The sequence below is a fragment of the Pipra filicauda genome, unplaced genomic scaffold (genome assembly GCF_003945595.2).
Source record: "Pipra filicauda isolate LSUMZ 115617 unplaced genomic scaffold, ASM394559v2 scaffold653_size182594_pilon, whole genome shotgun sequence".
Taxonomy (NCBI): domain Eukaryota; kingdom Metazoa; phylum Chordata; class Aves; order Passeriformes; family Pipridae; genus Pipra; species Pipra filicauda.
The window spans coordinates 84,182-100,613 of record NW_024104813.1 but is presented as its reverse complement, the minus strand read 5'-3'; the positions used below and the strand labels follow the sequence as shown (position 1 = coordinate 100,613).

Below are 16,432 nucleotides of genomic sequence, written 5' to 3'. Positions count from 1 at the left end.
ACCAAAATGTGGTTTGAAGACTTGCAAGTCACCTTCTCAAGGTACAGGAAACCAAAAGCAGACCAAGATGCTTTCCAAAAAGGGAATTGTCTTCAGCAAACCCAAATCCCGGTGTTTTATCACCCTTTTTTTTTTCCATTCCTCCAACCCTCCTAAGAAAACATTCTGCTGGAGGAGAGTCCAACCCTGCCTGGGGAGGGAAGCAGTGCTAACCTGCTGGGGAGAACCAGGGACTGGGAACCATATCCTTTTTGGCAGCATCAAGGACTTCAAAATGGTTAATTCATCTTGTAACCACACCCAAGGTTACGTAGCCCTGAAAAGACACATTTGGCTTCTGCCCTCTACTCCTCCAGCTCCTCTTGGATACAAAAAGATCTCTCGGTTTCACTCGCCAAACAAAGCTTTAAACAATTTAAAACTTGGGAATAATTACAGAGGGACGTTTTATACTTTTTCCTACTGTTGCACACTTATACAACACTAGTTATCTATGACAAAAATGAAAGCTGGTGTAACAGTTCCATGTGTCAAGCAGAATGCCACTGTCCTAGGTACTATAAAAGTGTCTAAGAAGCCAACTTCCCATTTAAATTTAAAGGCAGCAAGTAAAAGGAAAGGTCATGTTGCAGCAGCAGCCATTTGGCATTATCAGCAATGTGATTTTATCACAGATGTTCAGGAAATTAGTTCCTTCCAGTTTCAGCTGAACACATCATCACAAAGCAATAATAAAAATGAAAATAAAAATTGAAATTATAATCAAAGAAAAAAGACAGGAGTACTGATTACTGGTGCCCCCCTGCCCATAGTCTGTGCTGACTACTCTGAAGAAGAGGGGAACCAGCAGATTAACCAGCACCTGCTGCCAAAACATCCCCTCTGTGCCTTTTCCTTGTGCACTCCTGAGTTGCAGGGAAGGATCTGTGTCCAGGACAGCAGCTTTAACAACCTGTCTCTCCCTTAGCCTTTAGGGGACAAAAATATTTTTCTACAGCACTGAAAGATCCCTGATTCAGCTGGAAATGGAGGATAATGTTCGAAACCTCTGGGCTTTGAGCTAGTCAGAAGCTGGCATGTAAAACCCCAAAATCTCCAAACCAAAGAGCAAATTAACATGACCACAAAGCTGATTATGTGCCAAATGCACTTTATGTTCCAAGTGTCATGGCTTCAGAAGCCAGCACCATAATTTCTGAATGCCTAAATAACAAATTAGGAATTCTTATGCTTGCAAAGCCCCTCCACACCCCCTGGTAAAATGTGGCCCACCAGGCAATTTGGCTAAATGGATTTTATTGATGTATAGCACACAACTATCATAAAAAATATTTTGCCAACATCTCAGTCAAACTGTCCAATGTCAGCACATAACAAACCAATACGTGCTCCAAGGTTAAGATGCCTTATATTGACTTTATCTTGTTTTCAAAGCCTCTTTGGGTTCTGTAAAGCCAAATGGGGAAGGGGGGGGTCTTAGGGAGAGGGCCTTGAAATTGGCTGTAACACTGGAAAGTGCATTAGGACATAAAAAAATAGATCAGGTAGAAAGTATTGACATTGGAAACATTGACAGATGCCTCCAACAAAAAAAATTGCAAACTTTAAATACAGTCCAAATCTGATGTTAACTCTCCATTTAAGAAGAAAAGTAACCTTTATTTACTGAGACTCATTTAAAATTCTCCCCAGGAAGAACAGTGTAAACAGATTATAAGCTTTTCCCTCAGATCCAGAAGAGAAACTGATTTTCTGAGGGAATCCCGAAAATGCCTCTTTGTCAAAAATCCCCTTCGATTTAAACAAGAAATGACTGGGAAAAATAAACATAAAAACACTTAAATGTGAGCCCTCACTGAAACAAACCACAGTTAAGTAAAGTAGTTTAGCTACACCATAAAGTAGGACACCTTTCACTAGGCCATGATGCTCAGAGCTCCATCCAGCCTGGCCTTGAAGAGGCCTTTAAAAGGCATTCAAACAAATAGATCTAGGCAAGACAAACTATGTTCTGACTAGATTTACTCAGGAAAACGTTCAGAGCTTTTATACAATGCTATTTGTCAAGACTAAAATGCAGCCACTGCATGAACTTCTCCTGCACGGGTCATTAATTCCAGGATTATGTCATTTGACCAGAGGGTATTATTTCCTATCTTTAAAGGCAGCTTCTGCTGTGGTTTTTCCTTTGCTCCTTCTCATGGTAGTAGGCATCACATGATGATTTTACATGACTCTTCCATCAGGGAAAAAGGGCTGACATGTCAAGCCAACAGTGCTGTGTCTCACAAAGTAGTTTCCAGGTGGGGTGATGGGGTACTCAAGGCAGCAACAGATTTTTTTTTTCCTTCAAAAAAATAGATGTGTTGTTGCTGATGGACCAATGGAACATTTTCATTTTACTGCACTACGTAGGGTTTAAATTTGTAAATGAAAATTCATGTGGAGAGATGCTGGGTAGAAATTGCAGAAAAGAAAAGAAAAAAAAATAGTCTTACCCATCTTCCAAATGTAATTAAAAGATCAAAAGTTTTTTCACTGCCGAGTTTCTTTTAGTTATCAGCTTTGGATAGTTGGCACCTTCTTTTCCCAAGGTAAATGTTATCAGTTACAGAAACAATGGAGTTACTACAAAATGCCTCCGTTGTTGAGTAAGTGGATCGAGTTGTAACTTGCAGCCCGCCTGTTTTTATGGTAATGAGCAAACTCAGCTAAAACACTTGCCCCTGATCTTTTGTGCGGGACTTAACTGAGATAATTACGAGTCGAGAGGCACTGAACTGATGAAACCTGGTTCAGTGTCATCATACCAAGAACACTTAAGAAGTTGTAAAACGCAAGTAGTCACCTAATTCACGGAATTCAGGTTAAAATAAACCTTTGTAACTATGCCATTTCAAAGTGAACGATGTTGCCACTTCGAGGTAAAAGGAAACTACGTAGCCAGTCAAAAGAAAAAGCCCCGCTCTCACAATATGGGAACTTTATGCGGTATATAAAGCACCTTCCATCCCAAACCTCAGTAAACGCAGCAGGAGCCAGCATGTTTTTATACATCTTCACTAGAAACTCCTCGTGCTTCGAGACAGCTGATGGTTTAGCAGCCTGGGTTTAGCCAGTGTTTTGTGATGACTCAGGGAGAAAACAGACCTTCCCACTACTCCCCTTCCCTCTTCTGAGGTAAGAATCCCGCATTTTTTCCCCGGGCGGTGCTGGAACAGAGTCTAATATAAGTAAGCTACTTTTTTTTTTCCAACTAGTCATACCATTGAGATCCAGCCACCCACAGACAGAGCCAAGAGTATTCATGCAGGAGTCTACCTAATCACAAAAGCACGAGCATTTCTCCGCTGTCAGCTCTGACAAGGCGCGGAGGAGGTTTGATATGTTCTGCCGCCCTCTTCTGCATTCGGAGCAGCTCCCAAATCCCAAAGCACACTCGATAAGGATAGCAACCAAACTTCAGTGGGACTGAGGCAATGGCAGATTTTAGCAAGATAAAAAGCAATCCACTTCAGTACAGATGAATGAATGGGCTTCACAAGATTTATCGCTCTGTTGTTGGCCAAACCAATAGCCTTGGAGATTGAAATCACACTGATACCAATACAACTACCAGCTAAAAATAAAAAGCACTTCGTTAAAGCAAGCTGTTTTCACCCATCCCACTCTTCCTCATTCCATAAGTGGAGATGATGGAGTTAGGAACAGTCAAAATCTCCACGAGGCAAATGTAAGCTCGTGGCACCCGCTCCAGTCACAACTTCGACAACTTCAGCAGGTCTTAGGCTGAGCAATCCTACAGCTCAAAGCTGCCCAAGGCAGTTAAAATACCCACTTCAAGCTAAATAGGTCACAGATAGATCCAGCCATGCCAAACTGGTGGTTTAGGCCTCCAAACAAAGCCTTCTATTGTTTAGAATCACCCACTTGGGGATAGAAAAAAGGCAAATGTGTAAACATAAGGAGGAATCAGGAGAGTTCTTTATAAACATTTTCCTTTTCGAAAGCCTCCTTCTCCTCCATCAGCACAGATCAAAACAACCAGTCTCCAACGAATTTTATCCAAAAGCATTGAAGAACAAGCCATTTCCCTAAAAATCACTCTGCTGTGTCAAAACACATGGGAAGGGGCAAGAGGAGGGAGGGACAGTACAATTGTCAGGGACAAAACTTTCTCCAGCCACAGGGCACACTGAATTCTTTTCCCAAAGTAATGAAAACACACCGCGTAGAGCTGAAAACATTTGAAATGCTCCTAGTTTTTAGTATTCAACAGCTCCTGTTAAGTTTCCCCAATCTTGAATTTTGAGATGTGCCACGGAGAATGAAGGCAGCAGGGAAAGCTTTCCTCAGGAGAAGGGAAGACCACCCAGCCGTGCATCCATGGTTTACCAAACATCTCAGAAGAGCAAGACAATGCATTGTCTGAGCAAGCAAATCTTTCTGGGCTAAACACGAAATCTGCTCGAGAAATCTGCAATTCATTAGCATAGAAGTTCAAAGTTGTTTTATGAGCATATTTTCCTCTGTAACAGTTCGTAGAGCTGTCTGCATTTCATCATTCTGAATGCAGCAGCTCTTGAAACAGTCTCAGCACTGCACTTTGTGATGCTGACACAAAGAGCTGTGTTTTCAAGCATCCTGTAATGCAGCAGGTACATTTCTCACTTGAGGTTTTCTTTTAAAAAAGCAGCAGGTAACAAAATAACTTTGTTATATTTTTACGAAAAGCCACAGGAACATGAACAAATGCTATTTCTACCAACCCATTCTTGACTGATGAAGAGCTAGGACCCCAAAGATGAAAAGAGAAATAATATGAATAATTACAAAGATTATTTCCTTTTGGGAAACAAGCACATAGGAAACTCTTTTGATTTACATTAATTTGCTAAACGTGTGTACAGCCTGATTAACTCCAACTGGTTACATGGGCCTGTGAAGAATTTTTTTGTTTGTTTGTTGGAATGGAAACTCAGGGTGATTCTGCTCTCTAAAATTCCATGGCCAAACAATGGAGGTATTTATCTAGATGTCAGACAATCAGCTAAGTGCACCAACCCTGCCATTCCTTGCATGCCAAACTGTAAAGCACATTGGTAAAAACATAAAGTTGAGTTGTCGATTTTTTCCTAAAAAGCACATTTGACCACCCCTCTGCTCACTGGTTTTGTTGTCTGGCTCAGTGAACTTTTGATCCTCCTCTTGCACATAAAAAGACACGTTTAATTTTATACACAAAAAATGGACAGGTATACAAATTAAGTTAAGCTTGTGGGAAACCTTTTCAGTTTTGAAGAATCTCTTTCCTGAGCAAGATTACTGAAAACCTGTTGGGAATATTTGGTAGTACCTGTGAAAACTGTGCTCTGCAGCCCACGAAGGCTGTGGAAGGACCCAAGGGAAGCGAGATTGACATGTCTTTAAAAATGGTTTTGGACCTTTTTCTCAGAACTGATCAGAAACAGAAAATGGGCTGCTGTATGAAGTGAATTCCCGTTACAGTTCATCCACAAGAAGTGTGTTTTTCCTGGAAAAAGCTGTGAAGCAGCTGCCAGATGAAGCAACTGTTCAGCTTTCTAAGAGTGGAGCCACCTCTCCAGTCAGCCTTGCAGAAAGAGTAGTACAAGGGCTTGGCCAGCAATAAGAACAGCTTTTTCACCAATTGCTTTCCCAGATACTTTCTTTTTGACAAAATTCAGAACATTTCCCTATTTCTGTAGATTAAAACAAACAAACAAAAAAATAAACTAAATTTTCTGTCACAAATTTATCTAGTGTGGAGAACGGATAAGAATGCATGAAGATAAATATTTACCCACCTTGAGCTATAACCCATGATTTTTGATAATTTGAATGTGAAATCTCTGCAACATCTTGCAAAGAAAGGGATTTATTGCTATTGATTCTGCTTGTTACAATTATGAAGAACATGCCACCTTGAGTATATATAAATTTCCCCTCAGTGGTTGTCCTGAAAGAATGCAGCCTCCTACACGTTCTGAAACTCTGAAAGTTAACTGAGAAAGAGGGGGAAAAATCCCAAGGATTTTACACAATGATTCAATTGAAATTGTGGTAATGCCGAGGCAATTGTAGCAAGAGGTCAAGATACACAAGAACACAAAGAGCAGAAACTTCAGTTCTGGGACAGAGCCACGCTCAGCTATCGAATTAAGGAGGTAAACAGAAACAAAGTAAAAAAAGAGTTTTCCAATGAGATTGTACCTCATTGGAGGTAGAATTACCTTGCAGGATTACCTGTTACTGTAACAGCAGCCCTGCCTCATAGCTCAGTTTGGCACCAGGACCAACCAAGGTGTGCGTGGTGCATGTGAGAAAGCTGGTTCTGGTGGTTGGGTCCTTTCTCAGTCTTAATCTTTACATGCTTCTAAGAGCAAAAGGCAGCCTGAAGGAGATGCCTAATGATACTTGGAAGCCTTTTTTTTTAGAAAATATCCTCCCTTTCTGGCCACCTAGACATGAGCACATGCAGCACAGCTCTAGGCACCCCTGAATTTGAGGGCACGTTCTACCACACGTGTCCTCTGTGCAATTTTCACGCAGTCATCGTGACTCCGTTAAATCAAACCCAACTGATGGCAGTGCTCAAACGCTGAGAAGCCCCACAGCGAAGCATCTTTACATTTGGGAAGTGTTAATGTGTGATACAAACATTTTGCCTTCCAAAGCCACCATAAGAGACCAGAATGCCAAAAGCAATTAGTATAATATGCACAGCAGCACACACAGACACACAGACAAGAGGATTCTCCAGTGTACTTTTTTATGTGAGTGTAACCATTGTGCTGGGAGATCCCCCTTCCCCTTTGAGAATTTTCCCTGGCAGCAGGAGGTTGGGACTAGATGATCTTTAAGGTCCTTTCCAACCCAAACCATTCTACGATTCTATGAAACATATTGCTTTTTCAACTGAGAAAATATGCTGTGTAGGAACAGTGAAAAAACATTCTTTTTTTTTTTTAGCCAGAAGTTTAAAAATTATAATATATGCTTTAATGTTGGGGTTTTGTTTATGTCACAGGTGGGGGGCAGGGAGGAGAGCATGAGAAAGAGGGAAATACATATATTTTCAGGACAAGAGCTGCACAAGTTCCACTAATGGACTCCTGCTGCCCAGCTCCATCCTGGTAGAGCTGAGCGGTCACCCACAGGAAGGAATAAACAAAGTAGTAAATTCCATACTACAGGAAATATCAGCTTAATGACTTATCCCCTTCCTCCAGGGGAGCTGAGGTGAGGGCAAATGCAAGCAACAAGCAACCTAAGGGCTGGAACAACTCCTCCAAAGATTAACATCAAGCAGCTGGTACCTTCCCTCCTGGGCTACGTAAGAGCTTTGGCATTTGCTCCCATAAATGACCACTCTGCTGTGCAAATACATTAAAGACAAAAGCAAGAGTTAGAAAATAAAACCCAGTTCCATGCAGTCACTGCTGTGCAGCTGAGTTCAGTGTGGCCTTTGTAGAGATGGGGAAGAGAAAAGGACCCATAAAGCTAGAGAAAAGCTCCAATAAAAACCATGGAATGCTCAAGAAGAAGTAATAGTAATACTATTAGTATTAATAACAATATATAGAGAAAAAAAACTTGCTTGCTGGACTGCTCTAAAACCCTACTCTCATATTTATTTGTGATACAACCATGAGACAAAGGGGACAAACATAACGTCACACAGAACAAGCCTTGCTCTCTCCTCCATTCCCCTGTTTCCAGCACAGAACCATGGCCTTGCCCTGTGCTCACACACTGCCACCCAAGACACAGTGCCTTGGACTGGCCCAGGACCTCCAGCTGTGCCACCTGGCAGAGGGGAGCAGGAGAAGGAATATGGGCATGACTTCTACTAATTATGGGGGATCCAGCTCCACATATGGGGTTTGGCATTGACAAGTAAACAGGGGAAAGTCATGAGTACAACCTATTTTCACATGTCAGGTTCCCCACTAGCTGTAAAAAATCAGAAAAGAACTCTGAAGAAACATATGTAAGTAATGATGCAGAACCTGTGCTGCTTCTTCCATTAACAAAACAGCTAAATAATCTGGGGAGGGGGATAAAAAAATCTGCCTTGTATTGCAGGACTAAGCAATACCTCTGGAGTTACAAATCATATTACAGCCATTTCAAGCAGTGATGGATGAACCTGAATTCTTGCAGAGGTTGCATTTAGTCATCTGCCAAAATCCCCTTTGCATCAGCACCACAAGTCAGTGGTCAAATCTTCCACTTCCTGCTTCCTCAAAGTGGATCCCAAGTGTTCCCCAGCCCCTGCTCCCTCCGGAGGCAGGGACAGGCAGGAGTGGGGGTTTACACTGTGTGGGCAGTGACACTGTCACCAGAACGCAGGGAATCGACCATTGTCATTATGTACAGAGAAAAACACATTTTTTTTTGTCTCAGGGTCTTTATTATTTTATGGTGCTGAAATACAATGCCCCTTTTCACTGGGAGAATAATTGACAAATGCATTATTTCCCCATCCGCTGCCTCAGAGCTGGAATGAGTTAAAGTAGGCCCGAAATAAATCCTCTCAAGCCTGTTATGACCTGCTATTTTTACTGTTAAATTTCAAGTGATTAATGTGCCTGGTACTTAAAGGCAAATGATGAGCAAAACACTGTTTGTTTGCCCAGTAGCAAATACCTTAAACACAGACACACAGGAAAGCAGCCCAGCCTCTGTGGCTGCCTACTCTGCCTAGCACATGTAAAAGCAAATATTCACAGTATAAACAGACAAATGCACTGCAATTCCCATTGGAAGATGCATCTACAACCTACCTGAGCAGCTCATCCTTCCCCACCAAAAGTTTTTTTTTTGCTATAATATTAGTGATGTTTAATAATTAGGGACAGCTAGGTTCTTTCTTTAAAGAAAAAAAACCCAACCTCCTAGACTACAAACGTGTTGTTTAACAATAAGCCCAAAGTGAAATAAACAAAACAACAAACAATAAATTAAAAGCAACTTTTCTGCCTGACACTGATCAGACAAAATGTCACGCTTAGCAGCTTAGGAGAGATCTTCAGTAATGCGACAGAAATGTTCCTGCAGAGTGAACTAAGGAGACCGATGACAACTTGGGTTTTGTCTGTACCATTATGTACCACCTTCTTTTTCTTTCTTTTTGCAAGAGAATTGAATCTGAACACCAACAACATTTTGTGGCACACCTTGGCAAATGGGTAAGAAGAAGAGCTTCTCCTCTGCATCATCAGGATTTACAAAGGCTGCATCAAGCTAAGATCCTTTAGACTGACAAGTCAAAACAGAAGCAGAGGTAAGAAGGAATTTTAACCAACCAGACCTTAACAGCACAGGTGCTTCCTCTCCTTCACCACATGGGTCTTGCTAATCCACTCCCATGACACGGGAAGGTTTTTCCACTGGAAAACAGGATCCAACCCTGAGTGGCTGGAGCAGAAAAGCACATGCAGTGTGTTCTCACATGACCTGCCACAGCTTGTGGGAATCACTGGGTGCACCAGAGCATGAAGAGTGACTGAAATCTTTAATGTCCACATTGTTGCTGCTTGACTTTTCTGGGCTTCAGAAAATGGGTGAGGAATGCCTCTGACCTGAGGCACCTGAGTGCTGCTATCACAGATGCCACAAATATTATGATGCTACATCTGAGGGGAAAAAACTAAAAAATCCCATATTTTTCCACAGTTGTTAGTTTATGCTCCTGGTTTCAGATGAAACTTCTATTTCTGCCCATACTACCTTTGCTGATATTGAAAAGTATCTTTTCTCACATGTCACGTTCTTAACAGGCAAAAAATCCCTTGGGGTTTATTGGAAATTAATTAGGTTGCCAAATGTTTTAAGATTGTTGTAAAGTACAGAGGGGAAATATAAATAGATTAAAACACAAGAAGAACAATGTTTGCTCACTCAGGCTTTCAGCACACACCAAGGGCAACAAAATTCTAAAAAAGAGAGTAGAGGAAAAAGAAAAAACAAACAGGCCTTGATGAGTTGTCAGTCAAAAAATGGCCTCATTAACACTGACCATGAAGAAATCCCCCATGAACCTGGATCCCTTCTGCTTCCCCACAGCAGCAGTAGAGCAGAGACAGCCCATCTCCCCTCACAGTGACCCCCAGGTTACCTGTGTCATCAAATATGATGGGCTGGCAGTTCCTGTTGGAGTTCCAGTTACATTTGAGCACCTGCCCTCCTTCCACGATGTTCTGCTGGGTGGTGTTTGCCTTCGGAGCTCCCACCAGAAGATATGTCCTGCAGTAAAAAGAAGAAATAAAACAAAAGTTTAGACAACTAAGGCACAGGTGTTATCACTTTATGACACCTGAAGAGTTAATACAGCAAAAGCCTTGCCCACTCAAATATAAATCTGAGTAGAACTACTCTGAGTTTCAGAAAAATTCATAGGAGGTCTTAGATCTTGGGTCCTTAAGGAGGCAAAAAAACCCCCAGAAATGTTTACCATAAAGAAGAGACAAAGAAGATAGAGAAGAAGAAGACAAAGAAGATAGATCCTACTTAAAATGATACCTAAAATTAAATAAAAACCTTTTATATTCTTTTTTTTTTCTTTAAAAAACCCCCTGTGTATGCAGCAGAACAGGAAACCATGTACTTCTGTAATTTACCAAAGTCATCAGTTGACATAATTTCTGGTTAATTTTGTGTGTAAGGGTAGTTCGAGGAAATCAGTCAAAAATGGAAGCGATGTATAAACAAAGCAGGAGCGCACTCTGAGCTCAGCACGTCCCGAATGTGATGAGTCAGCCTCCTGTGAGAGAGTGCTCTGGTAAAAACAATCCCCAAGCGACCGTCAGCCGCAGATTTGTATGTTAATGAGTCGTTACCGAAATTCATTACGCAGTCATCGTTTTCTTATTAGGATCTGCTGTGCTTTCCTACATCTCTGCTTGCACAGGCGGGTTCAGCACACCCTGAGCAGGAACTGCGCCTGCACAGGTGGCAAAATTCAGAAGTTGCAAAGCAAGAAACGGATCAAACGAGGTTCTTGGTGTCTTCCAAAATCTTCCAGGAACCTCAGAACGTCTGAGATGCACTTCACTCATCAGCACTTACTGAGGAAGTCAATTTGAAGCATAAAGAAGTGTATAGAAGACATAAAATTAAATGCTTCCTTTCCTCAGAACCTGTCTGCTCCTTTCTGCTTCCCCTTAGAGTGCCTAAGAGAGGATCCAGCTTCCAAGAGCAAGTCTTATCAGGCACTATGGTTCTTTAGTTTTGAAATTGGTTTAGCTGAACAAGCTGCAGGACTGGTTGGAGAGAATGTCTACAGGCAAGCAAATCCAGGCTTATCAAACTTGCTCTGGTTTCACAGTCATCCCCAGGCTTGGAGATGGAAAGAGCTCCAAGTTGTTTTTGGTACGCAGCTGAGTTTATGTTTCTTAACACGTAAATACCAGGTATAAACACCTAGCACCTCATCAAAGCTCAATTCAGACAAAGACCAACACAAGCTACTAGTTTTCAACCTGCGTGAATTCAAAAATTTCCTGGTGTGCACCCTGACAGAAAATCCAGGCTCATTGGCAACCCATTTGTTTTCCTTAGTTGCCATTCATAGACTGTCTAGATTTCAAGAACAGGAATTTAAAACGCTTTAATCAACTTATAATGTTCTCTCTGTGCTTAAAAATAAACACCATAATGCCAAGTAAAGAAAAACATCAATTACTATAATTACAATCCATTAAACAAGCTACCAAGCTTGCCTCCTGTTTTACTCTTGCACCACTAGCTTCTCAGAAGACCCCCAAATGAAACGTGTGTTTAAAGACTTAAATCTTTACCATTCTCATAATACATTTTAAATTTTTCTTAGGATAATCTTTGTGATGAAGTTTATTAATAAGATTAAAAACACGGGAATCATTATGGGACACAACAAAGCTTTAGTCACGTCATTTCCCAAAGTAAAAAAACTGCATTTCTATCAGCATAGACCAAACAAGCAGATTTTATCACTCCTGGAATAGGACTTCCATCCTGGACTTCTAAATATGCTTTGGTTGGGCATCCAGCAGGTCAAAATAGACTATGAAACAGCAGTTAGAGCATTCGAGATCTAATAACATGTCTTTGTTGTCAGGCTAGCCAATCCTTTAGTCAGGCTTTAGCTTGGCTAAACTGACTTGATCTCTCGCACTCGTGTAAAGAACGAGGTGATAAAAATTCACCAAAGCAAAGAGAAAGGCATAGGAACCAACCAAGTGACACACATGATGCTCAACAAAACCCTGCATACAAGTATTTCTGGCTACTTCAGGAGGCAAAATATCAGTGTCCACGGGAACAAACTCAAAATTGAACACCACTGGAGTCTGTTCCCGTAAAAGTTGCATAGCTACTTTGTTTCAACTAAGAGCTTAAATGTAAGATAAAGTGCTTAGCTTAGCAAGTACAAACATTCAGTGACAACAAAAAAGCTGAGGAGAAAATTCCCCTACAAATACGCAGGAGTCTACCATGCTGCGTGAAAACCACACTGTTCTCTTTTACAGCAGTGCATTTTAAGGTCAATAGTTCTTATAAAAATAATGGAAAGCTTCCAAATAATGATTTCATGGAGACCTGAGTCACATAATTCCTTATCAGAAAGCAAGTAAGAAAGTTTATTACGGGCATTTACCAGTCTCTTGATAACTGCAGCCACACATGCTGACTTAAAAATACAGGGAGGGACAAAAATAGAACCTTTTTTCTTTTAGTACAAAGACTTACAGACTTACAGGGTTAAGATAGCACAGAAAGATGGTGCAATTCGTGCAAGTTAAGACAGGACGGCTTCTAATATATGTAGGCATTAATGAAATGCAAACAAGGCTAGACGATGTACTGCAAAAAGACTTGCTCAATACTTATATACTTGTTTATGAGCTAAAGATTAAGAGGGAGAGAGAGAATATCCCCTCAGCACGACAAAAGCCAGCAGCTTTTCCAGTTTTACAGCACTTTCATAAGATCGGAAAGGAGTGTGTGTGGGGGGGAAAGTGGCAAAATCTGGATGTTACTGCAGCCTCGCGCTTGAGAACCACAGCCTGATTCATTCTGGCAACACGAGGATTCAAAGGTCTGAAACGCACCAGCTACTACCCACTGCCTAATCTTTAACATGAAACGGGAACATACGGAGGAAGTAGATGTGGAAGGTGCTTACATGGAACTTTTCCTTCCCCTTGCTGCCTCCTCAGCAGGTCAGTGACCCGCACAGACACCGCACAACCCAAACTCGGCACCGCCGCAAAGCAGTCAAACCAGAGAACGGCAGAACTCCTGAAATGCCACCTCAGAAAGCAAAATCTCATAAATTCACCTTCCTACACTGTATTTACCATTACCACCATCTGCATGAGACCAGGCTACGCAGAAAATCCCACAGTGCCGTAGCCCGGGACTGGGTCTGGCTCCCCGGGAAGGGGGTCTGGGCATCCAGAGCCGCCCCGGGGAGGGAGGGATGCGGACCGGTCCCTGCTGGGCACGGCCGGGGACGGGCGCGGCTCCATCCGAGCCTCCGGGGGGGGCCTGAGCAAAGCATCCCGGCGCTCCCGGCCCGGCTGGACCAGCGGCACCGGGGCTGCTCCGGCCGCCGCATCGCCCTGCCCATCCTCCGCCAGGACAACACCGCCCCGGCTCCAGCGCCGCCGGAGCGGCTCGGCGGGGGCAGGAGCGGGACGGGCACTTACGAAGACGGGTCGGGAGCGAAGAAGTCCACGGCGAAGCCGAAGTAGCTGCCCGCCGGGCCCGAGTAGACGGCCGGGCGCTCCACGTCCAGGTTGAAGGCACCGGCCGGGCACAGCGCGGCGCCCAGCAGGACCAGCAGGACCGGCATCGCCTCCAGCCGGAGCGGCATCGCCCCCCGCCGCGCCATGGCCCGGCCCCGCTGCTCCGGGCGCGGTTCTGCCGGGACGGGACGGGACGCGCCGGCCCCGGGCCGAGGGGGCGGAGGGGCCGCGTTTCCCGCGGCGGGGCGGGGACGGGAGGGAGCGCAGCCACTTCCCCTTTCGGCTCGGGACGGGCCGGCAGGAAGGAGAGGCGGCATCATGTGGTGCCGGGGGCGGGCCCTGCTCCGCTCCGCGCCCGGGCCGCCGCTCCTTCCGCCGGGAGCGCGGGGGGGCACGGCCCTGCCCGCACCGGGATGGGGCCGGAGCAGAAGGCTGGGAGAAGTCCAGGAAATTCTTCCCTGAGGCGCTGTGTCTGCCCCATCCCTGGCAGTGCTCAAGGCCAGGTTGGATGGGGCTCTGAGCAACCTGGCCCAGTGGAAGGTGTCCCTGCCCACGGCACGGGGGATGGAAATAGATAATCTTTAAAGTCCCCCCTCCCAACCCAGACCATTCTGTGAGTCTGTAAAGCAGCGCTAGAAATAAGAAGAGTGGGACACATCCGTGCCTGGTCTCACTAAGTCTGGTAAAGCCTTTCTGAACAAGGCTGGGAGATGGTCTTTAAGGAAAGCTGTTAACACAAGCAAAGAGTGAAGGAAGGGCCAGTGTGGACCCAGCCATGGAGAAAAAAAAAACCACCCAAAAACATATTTTCAAACACAAAGGCTATTAAATGATTTTTAATCCCAGGGGCACAGCTCCTCCTCAGCAACAGGGATGCCCAGCAGCAGGTGCAGAGCTGGGAAGAGCTGAGTCTGTAAATCCTCCCTAATGGAGATCTTGGCTCCTGTTCCTACCCACCTGGGGAAGCAGCATCCGGTGCAGCCTCAGTCTCTGCAGTCACAGTTTGTGGCCCTCGGATCATCTGTCACTAATAATGTTCCAGCACTATCAGCAAAGCTCAGGCAGCTGGAGGCTGCTATCAAACCCAGCATCAGCCAACACAGTCAAACATGTGCTCAGCACAGCAGTGTTCCAGGTAAGAAAAACCATGCTGGAACACCTATAAAGTGGAAACAGTTCATATTAATTCAGAATATTAATTTGTATGCCCTAATAGGGTTGTAGTTTAATGATCTTTCCCCTATTGCCACAAAAAGTCTTAACTTTTAGGTTTGCTTTTTTTTTTCATGGGAGCACGATAAAAAGTAAAAATAAATAATGATGTTTCGAGCCCTAAATAAAAGTTTAAAATATCCCACACATATTTACCAAGGGATAGATTCAGTGTTACAGGAGTCCCAAAAGAAAAACACTTAAGCAATAAGTACAAGAAAACCCACAGAATAATCAAAGAAAAAGTCTCAGAAAACATCATGTAGAGAGTCTGTGCTGAGGCCTCTAATAGAGAGGATTAATTGTAGCACAATAGCTGCAACAAGAAGGTGAAAACTCTATCCTAAGGGGCTTGTGTAAAGAATGGAAGTTACACCAGTTAGAAAGACTTCCTAAAATACTGGTATAACTCCCACACACTCTTTGGATACGGATATGGGTACCACTGGTGAAGTTTTAGACTGAGATTCTAAAGAGATCATTTTACTTTTAAATCTGTTAAATTGGCTGTAAGTGGACTTTTACAGGCTCAGTTCTAAAAAGATCAGATGCATCAGGCAGAGCCAACGAGATTCAGAGTGAGCAAAATTAGAAGCCACTTACTGAGAATGCTTTCAACGGAGAACAATCATCATGGCAGAAAATAATTAAAATGATCAGGAATAATGGCAGGCCACTTAATACAGCCAGAAGAAAGATGTTTGTCACAGAACTGCTAGTTAACCTACCAAAGAGACAGGATTTAGTAATCATTGAGTATTCCCAAAGTTATGATGGAATTGGGTTAATTCAGCGTAGACAAAAGCAGCATATTAAAACTTTCAACTGTGTGCATTAACACTGTCTTTTCATTAATTATTCCTTTGAAGAACCCAAGGACTTAACAGAAAAAAAAAACACAAAGAAGGACATCTCAGAAGCAGGTTCCTGTTTTCCTTCAGAGTGGAAATTTACAGTCACTGCTGTCTGCCTGCTTTTCTTCCTCTTTAGTGATGGCCATCAGCCTACATTCACCCAGCCATGGTAGGTGGGCTTACAAGAAAAAGGTATGTATAAAGGTTCCAAGTGCAAGCACTGAACACCGATATTGGGTGATCTCTTCAGTTTCTCACTAAACAAAAAAAGAAAATAGCTTTAATTTAAAAACTTCAATATTAGCATAAAATGGTTTGTGTCGGAAGGGACTTTAAAGATGGGCAGGGACACCTTCCACTAGGTTGCTCTAATTGTTCTATTTTAATACAGTCAGATTTTATGTTAGCAATGAAAGCTAAATTAAGTAGTCTTGAAGCTGTCAGAAAACACAATAGACTAAGAGACTGAGTCATGGCAACCTTTGAAAAGCTGGATGTAAAATATGTATGCTGGATTGTACACCGTGGATTCTTGCCTGCTGCTACTTACCTGCTGGGTTATTTTTAACAAGTTCATTCAGAAAAATTACCAATACAAGGGGAAAAATAGAA

At 43.1% G+C, this 16,432-nt stretch overlaps 1 protein-coding gene across 1 annotated transcript in view; it reads right to left on the bottom strand.

Moving 5' to 3' along the window:
• Positions 1 to 13,907, bottom strand: part of ITGAV (integrin subunit alpha V) — a 44,669-nt gene extending 30,762 nt beyond the window's left edge. Inside the window, exons 1-2 of the mRNA XM_027721052.2 lie at positions 13,716 to 13,907; positions 10,142 to 10,269 (exon numbers count right to left, since the gene is read on the bottom strand). Of these exons, the coding sequence (XP_027576853.1) occupies positions 10,142 to 10,269; positions 13,716 to 13,900 (313 nt within the window). The 5' untranslated portion in view covers positions 13,901 to 13,907. The remainder of the gene's footprint in view (positions 1 to 10,141; positions 10,270 to 13,715) is intronic.
• Between the last annotated feature and the right edge of the window lie 2,525 nt (positions 13,908 to 16,432).